General features: G+C 45.9%; 1 protein-coding gene across 9 annotated transcripts; it reads left to right on the top strand.

Moving 5' to 3' along the window:
• The first annotated feature begins 202 nt into the window (after positions 1-202).
• ACLY (ATP citrate lyase) lies at positions 203-26,238 on the top strand. Of its 9 annotated transcripts, none has more exons than XM_030465969.1 (29): positions 203-220; positions 7,396-7,565; positions 9,016-9,138; positions 9,933-9,995; positions 10,224-10,414; positions 11,336-11,415; positions 11,888-12,018; positions 13,765-13,883; positions 14,330-14,466; positions 14,853-14,914; positions 15,081-15,198; positions 15,343-15,497; positions 15,610-15,700; positions 16,005-16,034; positions 17,713-17,854; positions 19,532-19,700; positions 19,971-20,075; positions 20,310-20,506; positions 20,668-20,749; positions 21,123-21,233; positions 21,750-21,877; positions 22,057-22,150; positions 22,432-22,586; positions 23,263-23,413; positions 23,915-24,058; positions 24,308-24,421; positions 24,903-24,985; positions 25,211-25,287; positions 25,376-26,152. In XM_030465969.1, exons 2-29 carry the CDS (start codon positions 7,407-7,409, stop codon positions 25,468-25,470), a joined length of 3,306 nt encoding a protein of 1,101 aa, XP_030321829.1. In that variant the 5' UTR covers positions 203-220; positions 7,396-7,406; the 3' UTR covers positions 25,471-26,152. The 9 variants fall into 9 exon arrangements, with proteins under 9 accessions (XP_030321829.1, XP_030321832.1, XP_030321827.1 ...); XM_030465967.1 differs by lacking the exon at positions 203-220 and adding an exon at positions 708-725; XM_030465963.1 differs by lacking the exon at positions 203-220 and adding an exon at positions 1,159-1,235 and having other exon boundaries at positions 25,376-26,238.
• Positions 26,239-26,368: the final 130 nt, after the last annotated feature.

The following is a 26,368-nucleotide window of genomic DNA, read 5'->3' as shown; positions in this document are numbered from 1 at the left end:
CTGCAGTGGCTGCACAGCAACCGGGGCGTGGGAGGGCGGGGAGTGCATCAGGACCAGGGGCTGAGACAAGCACCAGTTGAGCCCTGGAGTGGGAGGCCAGCATGACACACCCCTATCCCCAGGGAGCTGGGCAGAGAATTTCAGACAGTTTAAGCGTTTGGTAACTGTTTTTGCGTAGAGACTTTCCTCGCTGGCACAGCTGGGTGTGACGCATTCTCCGGTAAGACAGGCAGGAGCATCATGTCCCTGGTCCCCTTCCATGTGGCTGCTGCGGGCCTGGTGTGAGTGTGGTGTGGGTCACAGTGGACCCTGCCTCGGGACCCCAAGGTGCTTCCCCTTGGTGTTGCTGATGGGTGCGGTAGTCACACGTTGGAAATACAAGAGGAGAAAGGACTGCGAGGATTATTTCTGGCAAGTGGAAGAACCGCGATGTCTGCACTCAGAGGCTCGACAGGACACGGGGCAGTGGGGAGCAGGGAGCTGGGATGGCTGCGTCCTGCCCGAGGCTTCGCCACTGCTGCTGCCCCGCTGAGAAGCACCTGCCGGGGATCGTGCTCCGGTGGTGATGTGCGGGGCTGCTGCCTGCCGCTCCCCGCCGTGGGCCTCACCCGCACCCTCCCCTGCGGGTACAACACCCCCGTGGGAGGTTTCTCAGGCAGCCCCGGCGCTGGGAAGGGCACGCCCGGCTCTGCCACGCTGCCAGGGCCCGGTCCCGGCGGGTGCAGGTGCGGGCAGGCAAGGAGGGGTGGGCGGGATGGGCGGGTGCTGAGCGGCGCCAACGGGAGCAGGTGCAGGCGGGGAGGTGCGGAGGGCAGGGGCGATGTGGGGGGGGAGGGAGTCGGGCCCGGGCGGGGCGGGGCAGGGCAAGGGGGGTCGGGGCGGTGCAGAGCGTGATGGCGGCGTGTCCCTTTGCTCCGGTCTGACGTCAGCGGCGCTGGCGCTCGGTTCGCCGGTCCCGGGGGTTCACGGCCGCGGGGGCGGCCCGGGAGGTGGGGGTGGGGGTGAGGGGGCGGGAGCAAGGGGCGGAACTACGACTCCCACAAGGCCACGCGGTCGCGCCCCACCGGCGGCAGCCAATAGGAGCGCGGCCGCCGCTCAGGCAAGGGGCACGTGGCGGCGGCGGCAGCCAATGGGAGGCGGCGGCGCCCGTAGGCCGATGGGCCGGGGAGGCCGCAGCGAACAAAAGGCGGCGGCGGCGGGCAGGGTGCGGGGTATCGCGGGCGAGCGGGGCTCAGGTGAGTACCGGGGGCGACAGCTCCTGCCCGCCCGCACCGGGAGGGTGGTCGCGGCTCCCGTGCGGGCATGCGGGATGCCGCTGCCTCTGGGGTTCTGGCGGGAGCGGGCGGGCAGCCGCCCCGTGGTTGAGCGGCGGGCGTGCGGGGGGGGGGGGGGGTGGGATGTCTGCGCTCCCCTCGCTGGGGGAACGCGGGGGTCGGTACCGCTGCTCGGTGGTCCCCGCCGCCCCCGGCAGCTTGTTGTACAGCCGGTGGGTCCCGGGAGCCGGTCTGCAGCCCGCGGGAAGCGCCCGGGGCTTCCTCGAGTAGGGGGTTCTCAGCCGGGAGCGGAGCGGGGAGCGGTCCGGGGCCCCGCGCTCCTCCCGCTGCCCCTGACCTTGGGGCAGGCACCGCCGTCCGGCTCCAGCGGCAGCCAGAGGGTGCGGGACGGTCGGGTGCGGGCTGGGTTTCCCGGGACCTTCCGGGGGCGGTGTGTTTGCGATGAACACAGCGCAAATATTTCCTGAGAGACTTGGGAAAGGGCCCTTGTCTGTGCCAGCAGCGGGGCCAGGCTTCGGCTCGGCGCGTTCCTTCCCTCCATCCCTTGCCCAGGAGAACCTTTGCCAGCAGCACGCACATCCCTTCTTCAGAACGAACCCCTCTCCCCCTGCCTTGGGGTTTCTTTCCATCCTTGCTGTGATGCTCACAGGAGGGTGCACAGCCCCTGTTTCTCTTGCTCCCTGTGAATGGATCTGACAGATCCAGGAGCTGTGAAATGGCAGATTTCCAGCTTTTTATCTCTTATCTTGTTGCTTTGGTAGTTCTCTTCCTTTCGTGTGGACTTTTCTCTCTGTTGTGCATCCTACATCCACTGTTTGTGGATCAATAGTTACCACTATTGATTCTGTTTCCTTAACGAGGTTTGGAGCTCAGAATGTCAGCTCTAAGGTCTAACGCTGTTTCTCCAGCCCTGTAGTGTTTTCCCTGCAGAAGACTGGTCTGTGAACATGCACAGATCATGCTTTCCATCCTCTAGCCACCACTGCTCCTTCTGCTCTGCTCGAGGTGGGACCTGGCACCAAGGGCAGCCCCAGCTGGGACTCCTGCCCAGCCACGCAGGGCAGAGCACAGTGGCCACTGTCCAATTTGCAAGTGACACAGGGAAGGAATTGAGGAATCAACTAGTTAAAGACCTTCCCCAAGGCTGCAGAATAAGGCAGCCTTTAAAGACAGGATTCTAACTACCCCACTGTGGCACTAGAGGCTCACCACAGACTGTCTGCTGCTCTCTGTTAGCCTTAACTCTGCTCCCCTTCCTGGCTGCTGCTTCATTCAAGGTTCCCCATCTTTAGGGGACCTTCCCCAGAGCTGGGCATCCAAGGCACTCAGCACCTCACTGAGTGCACCTGCTTGCATCACACCAGAATGGTGCCAGGCATTTCGTAACACAACGTAAGGTATCTTGACCCGTGGAGTTGGCTGACTGCTGCAGGCCTCTCCTCTTGAGCCCTCTCTCTGTCCTCTGATGAAAGCACACGTGTTTGCCAGGTGAAAGCTGATGTAACTTTTCATGCTGCTGTGGGCTGAAAATACTGGCTGATCTTGAACTGTGTTAATAAGTGACCTGGGATGGAGGGAGAAGTTTGCTTAACAGCGTGACCTTGTTGACATAATTCTTGGAAGAGATGGCATGAAATATTTACTGAAGAGGGAGTTCTTGTCTCCCAACAAAAGCATCGTTCAGGTATGACTGGAGGAGGGTACTGAGCTGGCTCAAAGTAAATTGCATGGGTGAGTGCCATCTTCTGTGTGAACTGGTGAAGCTCATGGAGTTCTGCTTCTGAAACCAAAAAGGGTTTAAAGAAAAATAAACTGAATCAATGTCTCTTTTTTTCCTCCCCTTGCAGACTGAACTGTATTGTGCTGAGTAGTGCCACATCATTCGACCTCTTTGGGAGTCAAGGAGCCTTTACCCAGGTTCTGTTGTCAAAAAGCCTCTTCTTGTTTCCCCATCACTTTTTCTTTGGATTGTGTTGCATTTTCCCTTCAGCTGGTCTCTGGTGTCACAGAAACACAACATCCAGCTCTTTAATTGTTGCCACCATCACACTGTTTTTCTTGTCTGCCCCCTTCTTGAGAAGCTGCAAAGATTCTGTTCCTCCAGTTCTGGTGACCTGCAGCCCATGGTCCTGCTTGGTGTTTGCAGGACAGATGCAGACAGTTAATGGGTTGTGCTCTGATTATGCCCCTCTGGTTGATGAGGGACTGGCACATCCAGCTAGGAATTGCTGGATAAAATAAATCCCTATGGATTTATTTTTTTCCTGCTGATCTTTTAGCTTAACATGTCAGTAGACTGAAGCAATTGTTTTGTGCTCTCTGTAGCATAAGAGACAGCGTTGGAGCTGCAGAAAAGAATGAGTGAGGGATATGAATAAAGACTTGCTGATAATTAAGAAATGTCTCTGAACCAGGGGCAGATAAAGGGTAGAACAGCCTCATTTCTGCTGTTCTCTTGGCATAAGGATTTGGTAATTTTTCATCTACTGCTATTGCAGTAATTCTCTAGGTTTTCTCTCTTTACCCCAGTAGTATTGCAAAAATGAGGTGATGAAATCAGGAGAGAAACTAAGGGAGCACCAGAATGTAGTGGCATAAAGAAGGGACAGTAAAATTTAAGAGAGTAGCAGCTTCACAGTGCCATGCCTTGTGCCAACATCCCTGTGTTTTGTGTCCCTCGAGTTTAAGCAATTCCATGTCAGTGTTCCAACTGTTTTTTATACAGCACTCTTTTTAAAGAGTCTTGGGATGTCCTGGGTCCAGTTTCCCACAAGTACATCTTGGTCACTGGCATAACTAGCATCAGCTTGATCACTCCAATGTCTGCAATATTGTTCAGGGACTCTGTGTCACCCTGGAGAAATGATAAACACTTAAGGTTTGGGTTTGGGTTTTTTTTAGATTAAGAATGTTTGCAGTTTTCTTATCCATCTGCTTCTCCTGCAGTGAAATGTGACACTTTTTCTCTGGGACCAGCCTTTAGCATATTGTAGAGTCAGCAGTTGATGGATTTCTAAAGGCTTTGAAAGCAAGGGTATTCTAGCTTCCTACCAGGGAAATTTAAATAGCTACAGGTAACTTGGGAGCAGGAGTTGCTTTCAGAAATAGCACTGCTTTAAAACAAAAGCTGTAATGGAAAGTTTTCAGACTACAGTACAGATGCTTTACTGTTGCATGTGTGTGCTGGGAAGAGAAGGTGGCAGAGTGGTGGTTGTGGTATTTGAGTATGTCTGTGCATGCTTGTGGAATAAGGTTGGGGTTTTTTGTTCTTGCAGCTCTGCCAGCTACCAGCCCAACATCCAACCACTTCTGTAGCTTTGGAAGGTCTCCCCTGTAGCCAGCCAGTGGCTGACTGATCATAAGCTTTCAGTCAGAGAAGCTGGGATGTTCCTTTTGACACTGATCTGAGACAGACAGTGCCTCATAATTAAGAAAAAAAGCTGTCTCTGAATCATACCATGAAACTGAGCCAAAATTAGCAGAGGACAGTTCTGCAAACCCACTTGACATTTAGTTTGCTGCAAACTCTTGTTGGTTTCCAATAGTTAAACCATGCATCTCCTGCAGCTTCCTTGCTAATAAAGATTAAGCAGCCAAAGCAACTCTGCTACTATTTGAATTTTTTGTGCAGATTACACCACAGTTTATTCTCCTACCATACTGTGATGTTTGCAGGGCAAAGATGCAGTGGGCAATAAAATTTTGTCCAGCAAATAGTTATTTGTTCCATGAGCACAAGCAGCTGTGGCTCTGGCCAGGGCTGCTTCTCTGTTGCAGGTTGATTTCCTCAGTGTTAAATCCTTTGTCCTCACCTCCCTTTCTTTCTAGTCACAATCTTTATCCTGTCTTGGTTTAACACCAAGAAGAGATGCAGTAAAGTTTCCCCAACCCCAGTGTCTGTGTTGGGCTTGCAGCCAGATTGCAGCCTACAAAAGATGATTATGCAGTAAACCCCTTCCACTCCCTAAACTGTTTCAGGTTTTCCTGAGATCTTTATTCCCACAGTATCTAGGATTACATATTTCTAGGAATGCCAGTGAAGCAAAGCAGCAGCCTCAGAGTGCAGTTTGTGCAGGCTGTTGGGTTATCAGAGGGAAGGGTGGGCAGAGTGTGTATCCTGCTTTTCAGGGACAGAAACAAAATGGACTTGATCTCCTTTGGCTTCTTCTCAGGAGCTTCCTTCTCTTTAGGTTCCTTAGGCTCCTTCAGCACTGGGGTAATAAAAACAAAGTGGGGATTATTTTCAGTGGACTGAATATCAGGTGCAAGCACTTATGGCCACAAGAATCAGTTTTTAATTCTATGAAGGATGACAGGATGCTTCAGAAACATTGCCTGATGCTGTTTTGAAATGGGAGTAATTTGGAAGCTGCACTGCAACCCTGTTGGACTTTTAAATAATAATTATCTGGAAGCAGGAATGCTGTTTAACATCTTCTGCCCATTCTGTTTCTCTTTTTCTATTTTAATACTTGTGTTTGAAAATATGTTAGCAGCAAATTTGACTGCTGTTTCTTAAGTCTAATTAACAGCTTTCAATAACAGAACTTACTTAGCCCAACCTATTTCATGCTGGAGGCACAGAGAGAATGTAGCTTGCTTCCTTACTGCTGTTTTCTGCAGAATAAATATTCTGTGTCTTTGAGGGGGGTGGACCTACAAAACCTCATTGTTCCTGCTCTAGGGCAGAAGATCTTTTTCTGATGATGGGTAGTTATTCCCTGGCATATTCTGTGCTTGCTGGTGGGATGAATAACCCAGTTGATTGTTAGGGGTTATAACCCAGCAGGTAACACAAGAAATAACTGTGGAATTTGTCAACTTTTTCTCTGTGGGTCTTAAAGTGGTGGATTTGTGTTGTGGTGCATGGGCAGTTAGTTGGTCTTCCTGAGCCATTCTAATACTTCCCTATCCAGATACTCAGATGGAATCCAAGCTCTTTTTTTTCTGTATTGGTGTCTGTCTGCTTTGCAGCTCTCCCAGAAACCATCCTCAGTTTGCTTTTGTGTTTCCTGCCACGCTGTCTGTGTTTGGGGAACAGTGAGATGACCTCCAGTCACTCAGAATGCAGCACAAGCCACTGCTTGAGCTTCTCTGTCAGCAGCCTGACCCCTCAAAAATCAAAACCACTTGTTGACCTCTGAGTGATCACAGGACTCAGTTCTGATGTCTGACACATGCAGACAGGTTCACTGGGATGAAGTGTTCATTCAGATGTTTACTGCAGCTAAAAATAAATGCATCTTTGATACCTATGACCTTGTTGCTTCATAGCAGGAAAACACTACAGCCTTGAAATAAGAAATAATTTACTTATGTCAATTTAGAGTACACTTTTAAAGAGAAGAAAGCCATCCCCAGGAAAGGTGAGATGATAAGAATTAATTTAAAATATTTTTTTCTTAAAAAAAAACAACAAAACCAAAAATAAGCACCAAACTGTCTGACCTTAATGTTTTTGTTGTTGTTGTCTTGAGCATCTTACTATATAGGGTGTGAAGCTTCTTCCAAGACAGATTCTGAAACAAAATAATGAAATCATGTAAATGTCCTACTTCTGGTAATATTGGCAACATTTTCCTTTCTCTTTAGAAGAAGGTTTGGGGAACTGAAAACTTGCCCACAGTTAGGTACAGACTGGAAATGTGGCATGCTGTAAGAAAGCAAGTTGGAGAGCTTTACTCTCCTATTGCCTTGTCACTCCCTGTTATTGAACAGGAAGAAATGGTGTTACAGAGATGTCCCAGCAAGCCTGGGGTGTTGTAAGATTTGACATAAACTGCTTTAGCTGAGTGCTGCCCTGGCAGATGTTCCGAGCTGAGAGGTTTGGTAAGGGCACAGTGGTGGCTGGGAGAAGCTGCCTGGATTGTGGTTCTCCCTGCAAGGCAAGGCTGGACCAAAGCAGTGCTCAGGATAAAGGTTTTGAGCAACACAGCATAGTCCTTGTTTATCAGGTGAGTTTTGTTGACACCTTTATAATGAGGACACAGCCCCAGCTCTGCATTTGCTTTTGTTTTGCACTGAGCCGGCGACTGGGAGTTTTCTGAGAGAAGTGAACTTGGTTCCTGATCACTTCAATCTTTTTCTTTATTTTTTTTTTTTATTCTCTCTCTCCATTCAGACTAGGTAGCCATGTCAGCCAAAGCCATCTCTGAGCAGACGGGGAAGGAGTTCTTGTACAAATACATCTGCACATCCTCTGCTATCCAGAACCGGTTCAAGTATGCTCGAGTCACCGCAGACACTGACTGGGCACGGCTCACCCAGGACCACCCTTGGCTTCTGAGTGAGGTAAGGAGGGTGCTGTCCCTTCCCCAGCCCTGGCTGCTCCCTGCCAGGCTCAGCATTCCATGCTGTGGCAGGTTGTGAGCAGAGCTGTGCTCAGGATCTTTCCTGAAGGACCCTGCTCTGCAGTGCAACACTGATGAAGAAACAACCTTTGCTTTGGGGCTGCTCTGCTGCCTTCTGGGGGGGCTGGTTATAAAATGCCTTTAAGGTCTGTAAAATAGATGAGCAGAGGTATCTGCAGAGAAGAAATTTCTGGTAACCATGCAGAAGGTAAAGGAGGTTAATTGACACCAGGGAGTGCTTTCTCCAGCACTACTGTTTATGCTCAGTTAGGAGACTCCTGGGGTTCTTGTGTCCAAGCTAAGTGACAGGGAGAAAAAGTTTTTTTGCTTTTTCTATGGAAGATCTTTTATTTCTCTGTTACATAGCAATGCACTTTCTATAGAGAAAAATATCCAGAGCTCTTTTAATTATCTGTCCAAGCTGGCTCCTTTCCAGTGGCTAATTATATTAAGTTGTTGGTTGGTAGGACATGAATGTTTCACAGACCTTTTACTGGCTGACTGATGGCAGCCTTGCACTGAGTAATTAAATGTTCCATACTCAACTGCATGATAGAATTGCTGGAAGATAGCAGCAGCAGTGCTTCTAAAAAGACTTGCAGGAAGCCAGAAAAGGCTGCAAGGATTCATCTGTCCTCCAAGGTAGAGTCCTGCCATGCTAGGAATGGCTAGAGAGTCCAGCAGAATGATCATGATCAGCATTCTGTGCTGCAATATGTTCTGTTCTCATTCCCCACTGTACCTTGCTGAAGTTACAGGACATACCAGATGTGCAGGAGAATGGCACCTACTCCTTTTTTAAAAAAATAAAAAGATATTTGCATGCTAGGGATAAGTGTGTTACTTAGGAACAGCTTTACTGAGGTATATTAACAAGAGCCACTGTCTGTTATATGTGGGGGACCCCTGGTCCTAGCCAGTCTCCTGTAGCAGGACCTTTCTTTGGAAAGTTGACTGCTTGCTGTGTCTCTGATAGCTTCTCCTCATAAGCCTCTTCCCACAGAGAAATACTAATTTAATGATGCAACTTGCAAAGATAGTTTGCAAAACTGATGAGATCCTGTATGCTTTTCTGCATTTTTTTTTTTTTGAGTACAGTTGCCCCATCCTAACAGCTGCTTTGGAAGAGTTATCAAACTTAAAGAAAAAAAAAAAAGCCAAAGCAAACTGTCATCTCACTCTGTATACTCATATCTGAATAGAAAAAAGGCAAAATACAGCAGAAAAAACCTGCAGGCATGTTGTACCAGGAGATGGATCTGCCACAAGATTAAAAAGATATTTGCTGTACAGAATTTCTTTAAGTTTTTGTTTGACCATCTCCAGAGAGACACTTGACCAAAACAGTTTTCTCATGCTTCTCTTTTAATCCCTCTTGCACAATGTTGCAGCGTTTGGTGGTGAAGCCAGATCAGTTAATAAAGAGACGTGGGAAGCTTGGACTGGTTGGGATTAACCTCACTCTGGATCAGGTCAAGGCTTGGCTCAAACAACGTCTGGGCCATGAGACCACGGTGAGTGCCACCTTAACAACAAAACCATAAGACTTTGTCCATTCTGCTTGCATGATAGGAGCTGCTGCACAGGTGTTTCTCCTGCTCATTGTGGTTTAAAATACATGTTATGCCAGAGCAGGTGAGAAACTCTCCCATGAATGAACATCCTGCTGGTAAATGAGCACTGATAAATGACAAACCCTGATGGAGTGCACAGCTTGGTGTCTCTGTTATTGTCCAAGTCTCCTGTGTGGTGTGGGAGCTCAGCAGGGATTTGTATTATTTTGAAAATCCTTTCCTCCTGGGAGTCAGCAGTTGATGGCTCAAGTGCTGTGTCTCATTCACTTCAATCCCCAAGGCAGGTTTAAGAAGAAAAGTATAAAAATGGTCATAAAACTGTCCTCTTACTATAGCCAACCAGTGTGTTTTGGCTGATGACTGTGTTATTTCAAGTCCTCATTTTAACTTGGAGCTGGCTTGTAATATTTATTCTCCTGGGAACAGCCCTGCAATGCTAATGATAAGGAAACTGCTGCCATCCCTGCTGCTGTGTTCCAGGAGTTCTGCTGCCTCAAGGAAACTGATGCCTGGGTCCTGTGATTGATTTGCTGCTGGCTCCAGCTCCAGGCTGTGCAGCCCAGGCTGGGTGCTGTCCTGGAGGAGGATGGTTCCCCAGAAACAGGGTGGAGGGGTGCTGGGAAGGAAGGTATTTTAGAGCAGCATTGATTAATTCTCAGAGCTTGCTTTATGCTGTCAGAAATGTTGACACTGAACAAGCATTTATTGGTGGTTTTTTTGGTTTCTGCCTACAGATTGCTAATGCTAGGGGACTCCTAAAGAATTTCCTGATTGAACCTTTCGTCCCTCACAAGCAGGTTAGTACACCAAGTAAAACAAAGTGCTTTTCAGCCTATTCTGACTTGCATGTGGCATATTTGGGTTGAGCTAGTGGAGAAAGCAGAGGTTCTGGAGTGTGCTGTTAAAGAACTTGGAAAGCTCAGTGATGGGCTCAGTTGCCCCCTCCCCAGCATTGACACAAGAGCCACCTCTTCAAGGTCATCTCTGGGTGTGACTTGCTGATTTTTGTGCTTGGGTTTGTGCAGGAGGAAGAGTTCTATGTGTGCATATATGCTGCCCGTGAGGGGGACTATGTGCTCTTCCACCACGAGGGGGGTGTGGATGTGGGAGATGTTGATGCCAAAGCTCAGAAGTTGCTTGTGGCAGTGGATGAAAAGCTCAGTGAATCAGATGTAAAGAAACATCTCCTGCAGCATGCACCATCAAATAAAAAGGAGTAAGTACAGCTGCCCAATTCCTGCCATGGCCAAGCACCCAGAAGCTCCTCTCCTCTGTTTCAGTGCAATGTCCCTTTCTTCTGTTTCCCCCCAAAGCTTGCCCTCCTACCCTTCTTGCTCCTCTCAAAAACATGCCATGCATCCTAAATCCAAGTTCTTTGACTTTTTCCAAGGCTCTTGTCAAACTCAAAATGAGTGTTCATGGAGCTTTGAGCCATCACTTGACAGGAACACTTCCAGTCTGCTGAAGTCCTGACCTCTGAGACATTAGAGATGCAATGAATTTTGATCTTTTGTGCCAGCATAAAAGTTTGTTTTATTTAGTAAAATTGTGATATGAATCTGATTGCTAAATCAGAAATGTGCCCTCTTTTACTCTAGCCTAGTGTAAGAGGGTATTCTCTTGATATTCCTATGCACACTGCAAGCTTATCTGTAGGTCTCAAACCTTCTTCTGTATGTCCCTTAATTAGATGCTTATAGCTAATTATCTTAATGTGAGTCCTGATTTTACCAACCATAATGTAATCACTGATGGCTTTGTTCTGGCTGAAAAAGCCTGGCACTAAGAGTTTGCTGCAGCCTCTTCCCCATCCTAGATAAGGAAGCTTAGATGTGACAGTGACAATCAATGATGAATTTCTGTCTCTGGGGGAGACTGAGCAGACTGAACATCAGCCTGATGGTTGTGAGCAACTGTGTTCTCAGCAGAGTTTGGAGTATAAGATGATTCATCAAGGTCTTCTTCCTTCCCTTGAGTCATCACCTGGGCTTCTTCCAGAAGAGATGAATGAGAATGAAAGAAATTGAGACAGAGTAGATTTGCAGATTGCCCCTGATATAAATGAAGCAGAGCAGGCTGTGCTTTATATTTGGCTGCTTTAATGAATCTCTGTTTAAATTTTTTCTTTTTTTTGCAGTGTCTTGGCTAGCTTCATCTGTGGCCTGTTCAACCTTTATGAAGATCTATATTTCACATACCTTGAGATCAATCCATTAGGTAACAAAAGTTTTTTGGGAGTGGGACTTTCTGTTCCAAAATATTGAAATGTGTACTTTATCCTTCTCTTTTTTTTTTATGTAGTTCACAACAGTGCCAGGTGGCATATGCAAAAGTAGTAGAAAAATGACTGTGATGTGTCCTGAAGCTATTAGTTGAATAAATCAAAAATGAGGACTCTTTGCACTGTTCTGTTATCTGATTTCCTGATGGAAATGAAAAATTCTATTGAAAAGGGTGTTAAGTCAGAATTCAAACTATAAAAATAATACTGTTGGATCAGAACAAAACAGCAGCAGGGCCAGGGCCTGGCCATGACCGTGATCCCTAGTTAATTCTTAAGGGTTAGGTAAATAATCTGGCTGACCAGTGGGGAGGAAGGAGAGCAAAGGTGACCTGGCTTTTGTAATTTTGTACAAAAGAGAACTAACTTTCATATGTTTGTTTGGTTTGTTTTTCTTGGCAAATGCAGTGGTGACTAATGATGGTGTCTACATCCTTGATTTGGCTGCAAAGATTGATGCAACTGCTGACTATATCTGCAAAGTGAAATGGGGGGATGTGGAATTCCCCCCTCCCTTTGGCAGGGAAGCTTACCCAGAGGCAAGTACCAACCTTCTCAAGCTCACTGCACAATTAATTCCTCATTGTTTGTATGCTCATGGTACTGAGGTTTTCCAATGGGTTTTGTTGCTGTGTTTCCAGTCAGTCCATGATGAGTTTGTGCAGAGGTTGCTGTAGTAGTTGGACTTCTCATCACACTCTGAACTGCAGCTCCTTTCCATCTCGGCTGGAAAGTTGTTTCAGTTCTTCAGTTCAGAATTGACTTTTTTAAATGGAGGTTTCTGTTTAACTTCATTCAGCTATCTGCCAAACCTCTCTTACTTTTAGAGGCTTCCTTGTATGGTTCTTTCCTGCACTGCTGCCCCATCAGCACCACTGATTTTTGGTGGAGCACTGGTTAGTGACAGCCTCATGGCAGCTGATGCTCCCTTGGTGTTCCAGTTCCAGTTCTGTGCAAAATCTGTGTGTGAGCATGAATCCAGAGAAAATAATCACCATCTCTCAAACTTCAAAGGAAAAATTAAAATGTTAACACATCAGTTTTCCTGAAAAGTGATGACCAAGAAGAGGCCTGCAGGCAAACTTTTTGTTGTAAAGTTCTACATGGCTGTTCCTTCTCAGAATTCCCTGGTTTTGGAGTGCTGGTTGCATAAGCACCACTTCACACATTGCCTCCCAGCAACCTCAGAAACTGTTAAAATAGAGCTTTCTCCTTAATTGTTCTGTTACTTATTTCAAGTGACTGTCGTGCTGTCTGCAAAAGGATTTCTGTCCTGACTTTTTCATTTTAATAATTATAATTATGGGGAAGGTTTTTGTAACGTGGCCAGGAAATCCATTTAGCTGTTTCTCTCCATGTAGCTTGCTGGATGCCAACACTTAACTCAATTTGCTCTTAAAAGGATTAGTTCAGTTTTTGTCCCTCTGAATCATCCCCCTGCAAGTCACTAGGAAGGTTATTATGGCAATGTCTTTGCTGAGAATTTTAATGACCTCTCAATGAAGTGCTTCTCAACAGGCCAGCACACTCTGAGGCAGGAACACCACATTGAGCCAAATTACAGCTCTCTTGGTGATTACATTCTTGGCTGAGGCACAGCCAGAGAGAGAGTGTAGCCATGGGTGTGTTGACTTTTAAATTTCCTGTGGTCTCAGTCTCCAGACAAGGTCAGAACAAGATTTTTCAGTTCAGAGGGCATTTAATTCTGTGACTGCTCTATGTGGAACCATAAAGCCTTGGAGATGCCCAGGGCTGGCTGAGCACTGGAGGAAAAGACCCAGTGTAGTACAGCTTAGTGAAACACAACCAGCAGTCAGCTGCATTTCCAAAGCTTTTCATGTGCAAACTGGAAAAACCTGCTTCTGGATCTGCATTCTACAAATTAAGTAATGTCAAATTTATTTATAGCAATCACTTGTGACTTCACCTGGAACAAGTAAGAGACAAGCCAGCAGGCCTTGTAAAGACAGTGTATTATTTGGAGGGACTGATTTTGTTTCCAAGCAGGAATCAAAATGTGATCATACACTCAGATTGATCCCCTTTGAATCTGTTGCAGAGAGAATGGTGCAAGCTCTTTATATCCAGTTCAGTTTCAGTGTTCTGCCTTGGAGAACACCTGATACAGATCAGGCTTGGCCCCTGAGAGATGAAGCTTAAAAAATTGGTGTTTGTAGTTCTGCTTTCCCCTCAGCTGTGGGAGCTCTGCATGTCTTGATGGACCTTCTGGTCTGGAAAAGGAGGATGCAGAAGGAACTTGAAGTTGTGTGCTGCTCTCTTGGCAGGAAGCTTACATTGCTGACCTGGATGCAAAGAGTGGAGCCAGCTTGAAGCTCACTATTCTCAACCCCAAAGGCAGGATCTGGACCATGGTGGCTGGTGGTGGTGCCTCTGTGGTTTACAGGTAAGAGAGAAGGTTTGTAGGGTGGGGAGTGGATTCACAGTGCTGGAAGGAAATAAATGATGCAGCTTCTGGAAAAGAGACTCTGCTAAAGCAACTGTTTGGGACCTATTCAGAATGAGGACTCTGCAGATGTCTTACCAAGCTGTGGAACAGTGTTCCCCAGAGATGATAATTCTGTCAGGTTGAGATATGGTTGCTGTTTGACTTGGAAAGAAACAAGCTGGCTGAAAGGTAATACCATTGCTGTGGTAGTCACTGAATTTCCATCATATCTCAGAAAAAAACAAGATTAATCATGGCTGGAAACAAGAGGAGAACAGTTTTGGTTTTGTCAGACAGCATGATCTCTTACAATTCCCACTTTACCAGGAACTCAGAATGCTTTAAGACCTTTAGAGTGTCTCAAATTATAACTAATGTCTTTAACTTTTTTTTTTTTTTTACAGTGACACCATCTGTGACCTGGGGGGTGTGAATGAACTGGCTAACTATGGGGAATACTCAGGAGCCCCAAGTGAGCAACAGACCTATGACTATGCCAAAACTATTCTGTCCCTCATGACAAAAGAGAAGCACCCTAAAGGTAAGGAAGTAAGCAATTTCAAAACTGCTCAGCTGTGAAGCTGTCTGTGGGGGGGAGAAAGAAATGAACAAATCTGGTATATTACTATGCTTAGACCTCTGACAGATTTTAATGTATTGCTCTCTTTTGAGTGAAATTGTGATGGGTTTCTGTCAGCTCTTGCTTCAGAGACAGGACTTGTGGTTTTCTGTGTAGCAAATGTGACTCGAGGGATTTTCTGAAATTTTTCTGTTTGACACAAAGCTTTTATCTTCCAGGCTCTGCTAAACACAGCTTAGTGCAAAACATTGGCTAGTCTGAACTGCAGCACTGCCTATGCTGCTTCATGATCTTACAGTACACTGTGTTCTCAGAATAGTTTTATTTATGCATATTTCTTCCCTCAGGTAAAATCCTGATCATCGGAGGCAGCATTGCTAATTTCACCAATGTTGCAGCCACTTTTAAGGTAAGAGACTGTTCAGAAAACACCTGTGTTCATTGACCCTGAGCCACTCTCCCCAGCTCAGTGTTGTGCTGCGGCTGGCAGTGCATCTTTTCCAGGAGGTCCTGAGATGATGGGACAGGACAGACATCAGGCTGCCCAGCTCACCTCTCCTGCATGTTTCTTTCAGGGGATTGTGAGGGCAATTAAGGATTACCAAGGACCTCTGAAGGAGCATGAGGTGAGGATCTTTGTGCGAAGAGGGGGCCCGAACTACCAGGAAGGATTACGTGTCATGGGAGAAGTTGGTAAGGATCAACCACTCAGTTCTGATCTTGCATCTTTTCTTCCACCCGCTGAGCCTTTCCACGGTTGAACGCTTTGCTTTGGCAGAAGCTCATCTCCTTCCTTCCCCCCAACCTGGGGCTGACTGTTGTTGTATGCATCCACAGGGAAGACCACTGGGATCCCCATCCATGTCTTTGGCACAGAGACTCACATGACTGCCATCGTGGGCATGGCCCTGGGCCACCGGCCCATCCCCAACCAGCCGCCCGCCGCAGCCCACACCGCCAACTTCCTCCTCAATGCCAGTGGGAGCCCCTCGGTGAGCCCCTGCCCTCTGCTTCTCAGGAGTTGTCTTTGTAGATTCCCATAGCCACAGGGGCCATCTCCTCCTTACGTGCTCCAGGGCTTACCTTGGCTTCTGAATTTTTCAGACTCCAGCCCCCAGCAGAACAGCTTCCTTCTCAGAGTCCAAACCAGATGGCAGTGCTCCGGCCAAGAAGGCAAAGCCAGCAGCACCTCTTGGTAAGTCCAGCAGTGGAAATGAGTCCCAGCAGCTCTCTTCTGTTCCAAAAAAAGAGAATATGAAGTAGGACAATACTTTCTCTGCCACCTGAACCTGAAATGTTTGTGCTGGGCTATGCAAAAAGTTTCTAGGTGGCAAAATGTAAAATTGCAGAGGAATCGCAGTGGAGAGAGCTCAAAACCCAAAAGGCCCAAGTGCTGTGGGGAGGAGGGGAGCTGCAGCACCCTGACACAGTGTCCTGCTGCTGGGCTGACAGCAGCCAGCTCTGTCGTGTTGCTGCATGACTGATTCTCTCTTTAACAGATTCAATCCCACTTCCAAGACCTGGTTCAGGTAGGACACGTGTGACTAGCTGAATGTGCCTGGCCTTGCTAGCAAATGATGGTTTTTAGTTCTTGGTTTTATTGCTGTTTTTTATCTCAAAGTTTGCAGTGTTGTCTGGTCCTTCTCTCCTGCCCATCATATTTAGCTAACACCATATGAACTTTTTGTCTGTTTTTTCAAGTGCAGATCACATACTCCTTTGCACAAAAGCTTCTTATTTCTGGGGGAGAGAGGGACAGGTCTCAAACATTAATTTTTCTCCTCTTCCCCCCCAGATCATTATGGAGACACCCAGACCTAGGCATGTAGTGAAAAGCTCTGTTCTCTTTGCTTTCAGAAAGAAGGAATCACTAACCATACCCAATATCTGACATTTGTTTCAAATGTGCTGTGCTTATGAGCTTTGAAGGGCACAGAAAAGTCACTGAATTAATTGAATGTTCTTGTTGCTTTATCAGTTCAGCAAACTACTAAAGCTTGTGCTCAGCAAAGTTATGGGGACTTTAAGCACTCTCTTGAGCTCTGTGCTGGATGAGAATAAACTGCTGAATCAGGGTCAAAGTAGAGTTTCAAGCCATCTCCCCATCATTAGAGGAGGAACACTAAAAGGGGACTTCCTAGTGTGGTCTCAGACAATGGCATCATCTTTCTGCTTTCATTTTCTTATTTCTATGAATACTAATATTACCCCCTTGGAAGATAAAGGATTTTCCAAGGTAGGCAGTTTCCTAATAACAAGTCATCTAAGCCATAAACAGGTAGTGCTGGAGAACAGTGACTGATTTCATGTTACAGCCAGACCAACATTATCCTGTTTAAGTAATCCTGTGTAATCCCCAGTGCTGTTTACCTCGGATTCAAAGCCAAAAAGAAATGAGCTGCAGACTGAATTGGGATCAGCAGCTGAATCAGCTCTTGGCTCTTAAGAGTTTTAAAGTTAACTCTGCCTGGAGTCAAAGGGAGGAGCTCAGTGTGACAAGTGGTGTAAAGACTATTAAGCAAACAGTCCATCCTCAGTAGCTGAACTGTTGCCTTTCCTATAAATCTGACCCCTGAAGCCAAGTTCTGGGCCATATATAAATTCGTGGAGCCATGAGGTTTGTGTTGGATTGTGATCATTAAAAAAACACCCTGAAAACAAAAGCTGAGTTGTGTAAAGCTCCTTTGCTTTCTTTGTCCCTTCCATTTCCTGCTTTTCTTTTTGTTTCCTATCACTCTACTGTAGTGCCCTGACAAACACAGGAAGCAAACCTCCTGTGGTTCTCCCAGCCTGTAGGCCATACATAAATACATAAAATTCAAAGTTCCCTTCCTCTTTTAGCTTTTCAGAATAAAACTGCCGGGGAGCAATGTGAATGTCCCACGTGAGCAGAGGAAGAGGTGGTTTTCACTTCTCTCCTACACTAGTTCCCCCCATGATTAAGTGAAATTTTGTGAAACCTAAAACCTGATGATTGTGTTCAGAATCCTGGAAAGGGGGATGCTGCTTCACCCACAGGTTTCTTCCTTAATTTGAACAGTGTGTCTACTAAATCCTGCAGTTCACCTATTGAGTTCAGGTTGGATGGAGGGGGATATGCTCATCAGGGAGCCTTTGAGCCAGACATTTAGCAAAATTTCAGCTTTTGCCTTGCCCAGAGGTACATTTTGAATGTGTTTTGGTTTTTGCCCCCCTCTCTGTGAGCAGGTAAAGCTACAACCCTGTTCAGCCGTCACACCAAAGCCATCATTTGGGGGATGCAGACACGGGCTGTGCAAGGAATGTTGGACTTTGATTACATTTGCTCCAGGGATGAACCTTCTGTAGCTGCCATGGTTTATCCATTCACGTGAGTAGCCTGTGCTGACTGCATTATCTTTCCAGCTGCTTCCCTCAAATTATTCTGTTGGCTTCCCCCTCTTATCAGGCCCTGCTCTTCTTTACTGCCCAAGTCTACATCTCTGCTTTAACACCCTCTGTGCTCCCACCATCAGGTTGGCTTTGCAGTCTGCTTCTTGTTTCCCTCAACCATTGATTTCAGGATGCTGAAAGAGCTCAGTGTTAGCCACAGAATTTAAGTCCCACTTCATTCTCTTTCAAAAGGTGTCCAAATTCTGTGCCCTTCCCTCAGCAAGTGGGGAAGGTGTTATTTGCTGGCCTTTCTTTACCAGCCCACTGCCTCAGCAGAGGCAGCAAGGCTGTGCAAGGTTTCTTCCACCCATCTTCTGTCTGCTTGTCTGAGACATCTTGATTTGTGCCTGCAGCAGCTGGAATTTTCCCCTCCAAATATTAGCCAGAATCAGAGCAGCTCTGCCAATAAATTAAAGCAGTCTGGCAGGCAGCAAACAAAATTTATGAAGTAGAAAATTCATTTTGTTCTCACTCTTTCCTCTAGTGGCAGTAGTTTCTTAGGCAGGAGGAAGCATGTGGATTCTTCAGTGGGATAGAGTTTTCATGCCTTATCCCTGCAAGCTCATGGGGATGAGAGAGGCTGCTGGGGCTTTCAACTGCCTTAGGAGGAACCTCCAGAGCACAGGAGGGCATGAGCTGGTTTGTTAGGGTACCCCATGAGGAGGGGTGAATGTCCCTGTCAAACAGGGCAGGTACTGAGAAGCAAGGGAGTGGCTGTCTGGCCTGCTGCTGAGACAATCAAAGGTAGGAGGTTTCATTTCTGCTAATCAGCTGCTGTCCTGCAGAGAATTTTGCCTCGTGACAATTAAGTGCCTTGTGCTGTTAGTCTGCAGCTCTGATGAGGATTGCAGCTCTTTGAGAGGAGTAGCAATCCCTTGCAGTATTCCAGTTGTTTACTGAAGAAATGGCATTAGTGATTAAAAGTTTTAAGAGATACCTATAATTATTAGATCCTTCTTGACCTTTTGGAGGAAATCAGGCTGGCAAAACTTGAAATGCTGTGGTACAAGTGACCAGCCAAGAGTCTGGGAACACAGCTGATATCTCTAGATTCTTAAATGATTGAACAGTGCAGATTTGCAGTGAATTTCCAGTTGGAGCATCTGTCATGTAGAACAGGTACTTCCCCCCAAGTGTGGGGCAGGGTCTCACACTGGCAGAACTGGAAAGCTGGCTGTCCCCCACATTGCTGTCCTGGCTGTTCACAGCAGATACTGATTTCCTGTTCCCCCAGTCTGGTATTTGTTCCAGCCCAGTAATGCAGCTTTGCATGCTTCTCATTCATTGCTCTTTCTGTGCCTCATTCTGTCTTCCAGCTTGGAGTAGAATTGAGGCTCTGGTAACTTCACTGTGGGAAGCTTATTCACCTTGCTGGATGCCTCTGTCCCCATTAGCCCGTCTCCTTCCATATGCTGCTCTGTTCTATGCTCTGAAGAACCTTCTGCTGTTAGTATGGTCTATTTCCCAATGTCTGCTCACTTGCTAGTGAGTCTCGCAGTCAGTCTTGGTGTCTGAGAACTGGGGTTTGTAAACCCCTCTCTCTGCATGCACTGTGTATCCCTTTGTCTTTCCAGTAGCCTTAGAACTCAAGGCTTTTTCACCTTCTCTTCTGTAGTGGTGACCACAGGCAGAAGTTCTACTGGGGCCACAAAGAAATCCTGATCCCAGTCTACAAGAACATGTCTGATGCCATGAGGAAGCACCCAGAGGTGGATGTTCTCATCAACTTTGCATCTCTGCGCTCTGCTTATGACAGCACTGTTGAAACCATGAATTATCCACAGGTGAGTGTGAGGGGCTGGGAAGAAACCCAACAAAAGAAGGAAGATCATGTCAGCAGGGTACCAGAGCTTCCTAAAGTACCATGGCATTAGCAAATTGGCTTGGTTGTCCAGTTTAGCTGACAAATCCCTCAATTCTAACCCCATAAAGGAGGGGAGTGGAGTGCCACAGGCTGGTCGTGGAGCTTGTGTAAGGGGAACTCTGCACCTCTTGATTGGGAGTGGTTACTGTGGGCTGGTCAAACAGTGATGGTTTTCTTTCTCTGGATGCAGATCCGCACCATTGCCATCATTGCTGAGGGCATTCCAGAGGCTCTGACACGCAAACTGATCAAGACAGCTGATAAGAAAGGAGTCACTATCATTGGGCCTGCAACTGTAAGTATTGTTGACCTTCTTTTTCTTCTCTTGTCCATCTGTCTGAATTTTCACATCAGCTTTCTCTGAAGGATAAAATATATCCTACAATTCATTCTGTCTCTCATGCTTCTCACTTTAAGTTCAGGTTACTGTCTTCTGTTGCTTCTGTTACCAACAAGGCTGTCTTGCAGCAATGTTCCTAGTTTCATGTAGCATGTTTTAAAGGGTTTTATATCTTTAATCTTTTTGTAGGTTGGTGGGATCAAACCAGGTTGCTTTAAAATAGGCAACACAGGAGGCATGCTGGATAATATTTTAGCATCAAAGCTCTACCGTCCTGGCAGTGTGGCTTATGTGTCACGGTCTGGAGGAATGTCCAACGAGCTCAACAACATCATTTCCAGAACCACTGATGGGGTCTACGAAGGGGTGGCCATTGGAGGGGACAGGTAGGAGTCTGCATCTTCAATAAAAACACCAGGTTTTTTTTTAAGTCAACAGTTGTTAGTGATTTGGAGGAACAAGGGCAGGCTGGCTGTTAGTTTTTCTTCTTTTAGAGAAGTTTCTGAAACAAATTTAACTTCTCCCATTTTTCCTGTGTTCTACCCAGATATCCTGGCTCAACTTTTATGGATCATGTCTTGCGTTATCAGGATACTCCAGGAGTGAAAATGATTGTAGTGCTTGGAGAAGTGAGTGACACCAGTTTGCTCCTATATGAAAAATACCCAAGTGTTTTGTTTTGGAGCCATCTGACCCAGCTGCAGGGATGCTAAGGAGAAGTGGCAGCTATTCATACTGTTCTGGAATGTTTTAATTTTAATTTCATGCTGCTTTATTCAAAAGACATAGTGTTCCATGATGCTTCTCTAAGCATCATAGTCTCCCTTGCTTAAAACAAAAACACATGCAACAAAAAACACAAGGAGGCTTTGTTCTGAGGCTTCAGCTGTTATTCAATGCAAAAGGAGGGAAAAAAATCCAAGTGATGCTTCTGTGTGCATCTTGGAGCTGGTTTCTACAAAAGTGTGAAGTTTTAACTAAGTCAGCTCTTTGTTTATGCAGATTGGAGGCACAGAAGAATATAAAATCTGCAGGGGTCTTAAAGAAGGTCGTATCACCAAGCCAGTGGTGTGCTGGTGCATTGGTACTTGTGCCACCATGTTCTCTTCAGAGGTATGTGTAAAAATGGGGAAAAATACAGGAAATAAATATATATCCATGATGGGAAGAAAGAACCCAACTTCTTTTACTTTGCCTAAACTTTCCAGAATTGCTAGTAGCAATTTTAATTGCAGAAGTTAAATATAAATGGTAAAAGCTTTTTGTGTTTCTGCAGTCTGGTTCTGGATATTTCCAAGGGATTCTGCAGGAATGCCACAGATTGTAATAGCCACCCTGCTTCTGGAGTGGGGATGGGAAAGATCTGTGTTCAGCAGCTTTGGAGAGTGAGGGAATTTAGAGAGGCAAAATGTCAATGGGAAACCCTGGAGTGATTTCAGATCATAAAATGCTCTGTATTGGAGTACTGATGGCAGTTGTGATCAGGAGTTCTGTTAGCCCAGAAAAGAAGGCAGATGTGCAGCCACTGGGTTTCCTCTGCCACCCATTTCCTGGTCAGTTCTTGATTCTGTTTTACTCTGCAGGCAGAACACTTGTATTCCTTACTGCTGTCTCTTCTTTTGTCTGTAGGTGCAGTTTGGCCATGCTGGAGCTTGTGCCAACCAGGCTTCTGAAACTGCTGTTGCAAAGAACAAAGCCTTGAAGGAAGCTGGTGTGTTTGTTCCTCGGAGTTTTGATGAGCTGGGAGAGGTCATTCAGTAAGTCACATTTAGAGGGGACAGAAACTGTTAGGACACTGATTCTAGCCTTTTAAAGGAATGTATTCCTGCTTAAGGAAAGCAACTTCTATCAATTTTGGGGTTTTAAGGTCTAGATTAAAACCATCTCACCTGTATCTCTTAAAAGGACATGGGTTAATAATGAGTTCTTTCCCTAGGTCTGTCTACCAGGATCTTGTGGCCAAAAGAGTGATTGAACCAGCTGAGGAAGTGCCTCCTCCAACTGTGCCAATGGATTACTCCTGGGCAAGGGTGAGCTGTGCTGTTTTACCTGGTTTTTGGTTCCTTATAAACCAGACAGGATGATTGCTAAGATTCTGGACACTTACGCTGGTAAAAGTTTATCCTGGGGGGTTTATCTTGTGCTTTACAGTGTTCTCTGTGAGCTCCTCACTGGCTGTGCTGCTTTTAGGCTGTGGAAGCTGCTCTGAGGGCAAGCCTGAGGCACTGCTTTTTGACCACTGAGCCTCCTACTGCCCCTTGATTCTGATGTGAAATGTTTAAAATCCCATCTTTTTATGCTGTGATTCCAGGAGCTGGGGCTGATCCGCAAACCAGCTTCCTTTATGACAAGCATCTGTGATGAGAGAGGTCAGGAGCTGATTTATGCTGGGATGCCCATCACCGAGGTCTTCAAAGAGGAGATGGGAATTGGAGGTGTTCTGGGCTTGCTCTGGTTTCAGAGGAGGTGAGACTTTAAGTCCAGGATTCCTTTGTGAATGTCCATTCATTGGAAATGCCACCTCTGTAGCCCCTTCTCTGACACCACATCAGCATTTCAAGGCTTCAAAGAGTATGTTTTAGTCTTGGGGTGAAGTTTTCCCCAAGTTCTGTGGTGCACTGAGGAAATTTCTCTATTCTAGGCCTGTTTCACACACTCTAACTAGCATATTGTCACCTCAGCTCTGGAAAGATTGGGAAGTTTACATACATTTGCTAACCAGCCTACAGGAAACCTCCTGAATGGCAGAATTTTGCTGCCTTCATCTGCTCATGGTTTCATTAGAAGCACTCTTGGCACTTGCTGGGATCTCTGGCTCAGCAGAACAGAATGAACAGAACTGGTCTCAAGGGGACCCACAGGGCTCCCCAGTCAGTCTGCTGAGTGTGTGCAAACTCAGCCTACAAACCAGTCCCTCAGCTCTGAGCAAGGCAGCTCCAGGGGAAACCAAATGAAAACCTGATTTCTGAGATGGACACTGGGATGCACTGGTGGGCATTGTGACCCTGCAGCTCCCTGTCTCTGTTCTGCTTCTTTCAAGCATATGCCTAAACCAAAAGCCACTGTCCAGTGTAACACCAAGTATCTTGTTACTGAGGTTTTTGTTTTTACAATAAATGACTTTAGTCTCTTCCTTGCCCAGGTTACCCAAGTATGCTTGCCAGTTCATTGAGATGTGTTTGATGGTCACAGCAGATCATGGACCTGCTGTATCTGGAGCCCACAACACCATTGTCTGTGCAAGGGCTGGGAAGGATCTTGTCTCCAGTCTCACTTCAGGCCTTCTTACTATTGTAAGTATTTAAGCTCCAGAAGATTTAGCTTTGCTACTCATAGCTCTGTCCAGGTTTTATTACTGCTAGTTTAAGATTTAGATTGGCTGCAGAGCCATGGTGTTGCCTGTTCTCACACTTTCTGTTGAATTCAAATCTAACAGCTCATTGCTCTAGGTTTTAAATCATAGTCCACTTTTCTAGTGAGTGAGACTATTTTGATGTCTCATTGGAGCCTAAAAATATTTGCTAGAGGCCAAATTGCAGTCAGCATTGTCCCTGTATGGCTGCCTAGTATCTTCCAACACTGACAAGTAAAAATGTGAATAAAATAAACTTACTGCATTTCTCCCCACACTCTGTCTCTAATGGAGGTGCAGTGGCTACATACACTTGTCTTGAGCTATAAATCTCTCCCAGGTCCCTGACTTCAGTTTCAGGAATGAGAAAATAATCTTGTGCTTGTTTTGGATGTTAACTGTGGAGTCCTTGTCTATAATTTCCTTTGTGTATTGCACCCAGGGTGACCGATTTGGTGGAGCACTGGATGCTGCAGCTAAAATGTTCAGCAAAGCCTTTGACAGTGGGATTATCCCTATGGAGTTTGTGAATAAGATGAAGAAAGAAGGGAAACTGATCATGGGCATTGGACACAGAGTCAAATCTGTAAGAAAGCTGTATTACTATAAACTGGAGTATAGGGGGGTTTTGTGGTTTGTATGTTTGGTTTTTTAATACGGGGTAGGGAGAGGGAGGGAAGGAAAAAACATAGGGAAAAAAAAATAGCAACTTTCAGAGGCAGCTATTGACCTGATTCTCAGGACTTATAAATCCTAAACCTACAAATAGTAAAGCTTATGCCAAGTACCTGTGTGAGAGGCAACATCAATAGCTGGAATGTGTTTTAACTTGCAGATAAATAACCCAGATATGAGAGTTCAGATTCTCAAAGACTACGTGAAGCAGCATTTCCCTGCCACACCACTGTTGGACTATGCACTTGAAGTAGAAAAAATTACAACTTCAAAGGTGAAATGCACTATTATTTCTCTCCTCTTGAGCACTTCTTCTTACTAGGGGATAAGTGACATGGGGTTACTACTGTATTTTAATTGCAACGTTTCATAAATTGTTGTTGGGTTTTTGTCTTTTGGTAGACTCTGGGACAAGTACAACTACAGTCTGGTAATGCTGAAGTTAATTTGCTGGGCACTGGGAAAGGGCTGAACAAACCAAAACCCGTTGCCTGTGTTGTCCACAGTGTATCTGGAGCTAGCACGTGTGTGTTCTGTGGCAGATAATCTCTGTGGTTTGAACCAAATGCAGGCCCCTTGTTTGGGGCTGTTTTTCCATCATTCACATCAAGCATGACTCTTGCTCAAGTTGCTGAACAGCCTCCTCTATCACAAGGCTTTTGTGGGCAGTGCTCAAATTACCCTTGATGTTGTAAGGTGAGCATCATCTGCCACTGTTAACATCTTCATGGGGTTGTGTTTTTTATTTCCTGCAGAAACCAAATCTTATCCTGAATGTAGATGGCTTTATTGGAGTTGCCTTTGTTGATGTACTCAGGAATTGTGGCTCTTTCACACGGTGAGTGCCTCGTGGGCTGTTTCTCCTAAGGCATGGTCCTGTAAAAATGATGGGAGCTGTGTGCCAGGATTTCAAAAGGAATGGTGAGGGAAATGTAGCCTAGACTTGGTGGGAGGAAGCTTTCACATTAATTGGCTGTTGCTGCTGGCACTAGAGCAGCCTCAGCCTAAGACTGGTGCCTTAAATAGATCACTGTGAGGATCTATTTTTTGTTTTCTCTTGCAGGGAAGAAGCAGATGAATATATTGATATAGGAGCCCTAAATGGCATCTTTGTACTAGGCAGGAGTATGGGATTCATTGGTAAGTTTGCCACACTCCTGCCCCTTCCCTCCTGCTAGGGGATGGAGGAGGAGCAGAAATTTTGTAAGATAAACCACTTTTGTTTTAGGACACTACCTGGATCAGAAGAGATTGAAGCAAGGTCTGTACCGTCACCCGTGGGATGACATATCCTACGTGTTACCAGAGCACATGACCATGTGAGAACCTGCAGTATTGCCTCAATGTCACTTCAAGAAGACAGAAGCCTGCACAGAGGACAGCCACAAATGGGACTTTGGTGTATAAAGGCCATTGGTAAATAGACATAGAGCTGCCAGGTCAAACTGTGCAAAGCAACTGTTCTAATAAGAATAGAAACTTACTCTAATAAAAACCAAAACTCGTGATATTCCATATGTTACCTGCTGTATTTAATACTGTCTCTCACCCTTTTATTTTTTTTCTACTCTTGTTTCATTTTGTTTCCAGAAAAGAATTTGAACGGTTTGAGTGGAGTAGGGTGGGGGAGTTTTGCTCTTAAGTGCAGTTACTGAACTTGGGGAAAATCCATTAGTCTGGTAACAAGCTCTAACTTTTTCCCAATAGAGGGGAAAGTACCCATCATTCCCAGAAGCCATGACTTGGGCCTTTTTTTGTTGTTGTTTTTCAAGTTTTTGCTGTGTTCTCATCTTCAGTCTGACTGCATTCTGAACAGTGGGACCACTGCTGATGTATAACCAATGTTACTCAAACTCTGGTGTAGTAATTTAAAGTGTAAAGTTGTAACATACTGCTGTTAAAACTGTGAAACTACCTGTATTCTGGTGTCTGTATTTATGCAAACAACTTCTCATTTACTCTTAGATTGCTGGTATATGGAATGTCACTCATGTTATCTGCAGATGCAAAAATAATCTCAGTAATAACTTCAGCGTCCTCCTTGTCTGTGTATTTTAACCTACCGCAAATAAATGATCTACTATGAATTTATTTTTCCATTTCTGGCTTCTAAAAGTTGGTTCCAAACTGTGCCTAGTAAAATGAGTGACAAGCTGGGGAACAGTTTAACAAACTAAACCTCAGAGCATCTCTTCCTCAGAGTGGTGTTCTGGTTGGTTTA

Source organism: Calypte anna, chromosome 27, assembly GCF_003957555.1.
Source record: "Calypte anna isolate BGI_N300 chromosome 27, bCalAnn1_v1.p, whole genome shotgun sequence".
Lineage (NCBI taxonomy): Eukaryota > Metazoa > Chordata > Aves > Apodiformes > Trochilidae > Calypte > Calypte anna.
The sequence above is the reverse complement of the archived record's forward strand: the minus strand, read 5'-3'. Positions and strand labels throughout refer to the sequence as shown.